Source organism: Uranotaenia lowii, chromosome 1 (assembly GCF_029784155.1).
Source record: "Uranotaenia lowii strain MFRU-FL chromosome 1, ASM2978415v1, whole genome shotgun sequence".
Lineage (NCBI taxonomy): Eukaryota > Metazoa > Arthropoda > Insecta > Diptera > Culicidae > Uranotaenia > Uranotaenia lowii.
Window position 1 is genome coordinate 116,190,980 of NC_073691.1, and position 3,634 is coordinate 116,194,613.

Here is a 3,634-nt window from a genome sequence, read left to right on the forward strand (position 1 = left end):
GAAAACCCTTCATTAAAAATAATTTAATTTTGGATTTCACTCAAATTCGAGCTAACGTTAGAAAAATAAATTTTGCTAAAATTTTAGCAAATAAAGGTTTTTGTTTGCTTGAAAATTAGTAAACATTCAGTCAGGACACATTTTGTTATTTTGCTAAAATTTTAGTAAAAATAAATTGCTAAATTGATTGCTAAGATTTTAGCTGGTCAAATTTGAGCAAAATTTTGCTAATTTTCGGCCTCGGAAATTTTGTGTGTAGTATTTGTAAGTTTTGAACCCTGCAATTGAAATCTGTCACACATACATCTACACTTAATGTTGTTCATGCTTAAGCTACACAAACAACATGAACCATCCTTCTGATTGTTCATCTTGTTCATGTTTTTTTATGCAAGTACGAGTGATGGCAGCATGGCTGCCCATCGGCCATGCTGCAAGATTCAAAAACAATGATGGCTGCAGCAGTGGCTCCAATGGAATTTTATTTGGCGAATTTGAGTAAATTTCAATTACGATGAAATTGAAGTTGAGATGATTTTTTTAAATATTAATCCAATATGTACAATATTGAAATATAGGTGTAAGCAAAAATCAATGATTCGAAATTGAAATTTATAAAACTAAATAATCTATTTGCATACACTCAGAAATGAAAAAAATATAAAAATATTATTTTTCATGCTTTTTCAAGCTTCACCGTGCCCACTCACTAAGTTATTTTTCAGCGTGTAATAACTGAAATATTTCTCGTCGAGAAATATCTCGGTTATTAAAATTTTGAGAAATATCTACGGCAGTGACATCTGGTGGTGGAGATCGGAATGAAAATCAAAGCGACAGTTGCACAAAAGAGTTATTGCTAATTTTCTTTGGTTATTAAAAAAAAATTATTTCATTTTTAACGTTTTATTTGGAACCATTTAAAATAAAATAAAAATCAATTTTGAACCATAAATATCAACCTAGTCACAATTACACATTAACGAACTTAGGACCTTAAACCACAGTCGCCTGTCTCGGGACTTAAAAAGATTTCGGAGCTGCTCAAGCGTTATCCAGTACAGTGAAATTGCCTCAGGTTGCTCTGAAATTTAAAAAAAAAAACAAAATGATTTCATAAAATGTATACACCTAATGGCAATGACACTTACCTGATATACAACAACTTCGACACCAAGCGAAACGATCGAATCGTCAAGAATTTTATTCTCGAGTTCCGGTGTCATGCGAGCAAGCTTAGATTCATTGAAATCGATTAACAGATGAATCTGCGGATCATCGGAAACCGACAAGAATTCTGTATCTGAATCGATTTTACACCTGGATAGGGTTTGTAAAAACGGGGACCGGGACAGGAAAGAGGAAATCGTCCAAATTTCTGATGGCTTGAACAGCTTCCCAGCTTTGCTGTGACTCCCGGGAGGTTGGCAGACATTCTCGATTATCGTCGTGTATTTCATGCTTCCCAGCTACAAATACGGATTGAACCGAGCCGTTTGAGTTAATAGTTCCGTAAATCAATCAGAACTATCGGAGTTCTCAACGAATTTGTCCAACTTCTTCTATGCTGGCTATCGAACCTTATCGAATTCCTTCCAATAATAGCAACAACAAACAGCAACCGCCAAAAAAATGAAAAAAGTGACAGCTTGAAATGTTTCGAATCTAAATTTTAAGCGCATGGTGATTTATCACTGAGAAATGTTTCCAAAGTATTAAAAAATAATAACGCGATACTTATTTTTTATTGACTGTAATAATTTATCGCCTGAAAATTACAGGATAAATACATAAAAGGTATTTTGATATTTTTTCTATTTCTGAGTGTATGTTAAAATACGTCAAATATTTTTACAAATTTTAATAATAATTTATAAAATAATAATAACAATTTATAAATCAATGTAGTAATATCACAGAGTTATATTCTCTGTGGGTATATTTAAGAAAAATTAGACGTTTAGCAACTGATTTGGCACATTGCGTCAATATCTCATTGCTCAGTATACGTAAACGAACTGTGCGTGATTTTAGAATTTAAAACGGTTTTAGATTAATAAGCAATAGCATAAGACGATCATAAGTTGATGATCATTTAACTCAAAATCATCAAGATTGATTCACAATAATCCTTAAACAAAATAACTGTTTTCAGACTAAAAGATTTTGTTCGAAAAAAATGTTGCATAAATTTCGAACTGCATGCTTAGCAACACTGGCCCTGATATAAACAATTGCCCCAATTGCCGTTAACAGTCGAAAAAAAAATCACATCATTCACCAAACAACTTCGAAGAGAAAAAACCTCTGGTAAGTTAGATTTGCAAACTGAAATGCTCGACAATAATTCATATATTTTTTACAGCCACAGAGGCCGGCTTGAGCCACGATAAGCAGATGCAGATAGTGGTTGGTGAAATAATGCAGGAACTGCCGAAGGCACATCACGGAAGACAAAACAGAATCTAAACAAGCTGAAGACCTGGCTCGCTTCCAATATCCTCGAGTGTTCCCCGACTTGTTGACATAATGATGTGCCATACGAAGCCAATCCGATTCTGCTTCCCAATTCGGACTGCTAGTGTGGTGAGTTATTTTTTTATGTGAAATTTCCAACATTATAAAGCCAAACTTTCTTCCCTTTAACGTTCAGATCGCGGTTGTGGCCGTTATGTGAAAACCACATCGCTGTCCGCACATTAACATGACTGGTAACATTGGTGAGAACTGTCCGGCCCGTCCGGACAGTGGCTTCGACTATTCCACCCAGAGCTAAACCGGATACGAGGCGCAAAAAAACTGATTCTGAAAGAAGGCCCGAGATGGCAGAAGGCGTTCAGAGATGAGGGATTCCAAAAGTTTGCTTCGAAAAATATCAGCAGCTAGGTGATGCATTTCAGCAGTCCAAAAGGAATCCAATGAGCCAGCTCAGACATCCAGCGCGAGATGAAGAAGGTTCCGACTGATAATATCAACCAATTTGTGGCTCCCGACGGTGCCGAGGCAACTTGATTGCTAGCATTTTTCCCTGCAGGTGAGTAGAAATTCCAAATAAATTCTGACAAAATCTAGCTGACATTTTCTGTTTCAGTTTTATATCCCGTACAGGTAAAATCCCTTATTTATACGCGGTAACTGGAGGAAGCAATCGGTAGTTGAAGGGCCATCCCATGCATGAACCAATCAATGGTTGCTGTTCCAGATCGCTGATGACGGCCAACTGCTAGGAAAAATTGTATTTAAAAATAATTTTGGAAATGTTTTTATATAGCTTATTGTAACATGTGTATTCAAAGCAACAGAAATAAAATTTGAAACTTATAATTTTATAATTTATTATGTTTGATTTGGATTCTTGAATCTTCTACTGAAAAAAACTGTGGATGGCAACACTGTAATAACGGTCAAAGAAAATTAATTAAAATGGCAACACTGTCCAGTGCCTGCACTCACACTAATGCACTTTGGTTTGACAAATTAAAACATGCATGTGTGCGCAAATGGTCATTCTGAAACGGGAAAATTCATTCCAAGTAGAATCGGCTGGGCCATATTCTACTTGGCTGCCTGCAGAAATTCTACTAGAATTCTACTAGAACTGCTACTAGAATTCTAGTAGTCCTAGTAGAATTTT

General features: G+C 35.5%; 1 protein-coding gene and 1 long non-coding RNA gene across 2 annotated transcripts; one reads left to right on the forward strand and one right to left on the reverse strand.

Moving 5' to 3' along the window:
- Nucleotides 1-950: 950 nt before the first annotated feature.
- Nucleotides 951-1,564, reverse strand: LOC129749779 (uncharacterized). Its single transcript, XM_055744860.1, has 2 exons — nt 1,152-1,564; nt 951-1,084 (listed from the first exon to the last, which is right to left on the reverse strand). Exons 1-2 carry the CDS (start codon nt 1,458-1,460, stop codon nt 1,052-1,054), a joined length of 342 nt encoding a protein of 113 aa, XP_055600835.1. The 5' UTR covers nt 1,461-1,564; the 3' UTR covers nt 951-1,051.
- An 807-nt stretch (nt 1,565-2,371) lies between these two features.
- Nucleotides 2,372-3,217, forward strand: LOC129738250 (uncharacterized). The gene is made up of 3 exons (XR_008735535.1): nt 2,372-2,586; nt 2,654-3,034; nt 3,092-3,217. It is a non-coding gene; the product is annotated as an uncharacterized LOC129738250 (long non-coding RNA).
- Nucleotides 3,218-3,634: the final 417 nt, after the last annotated feature.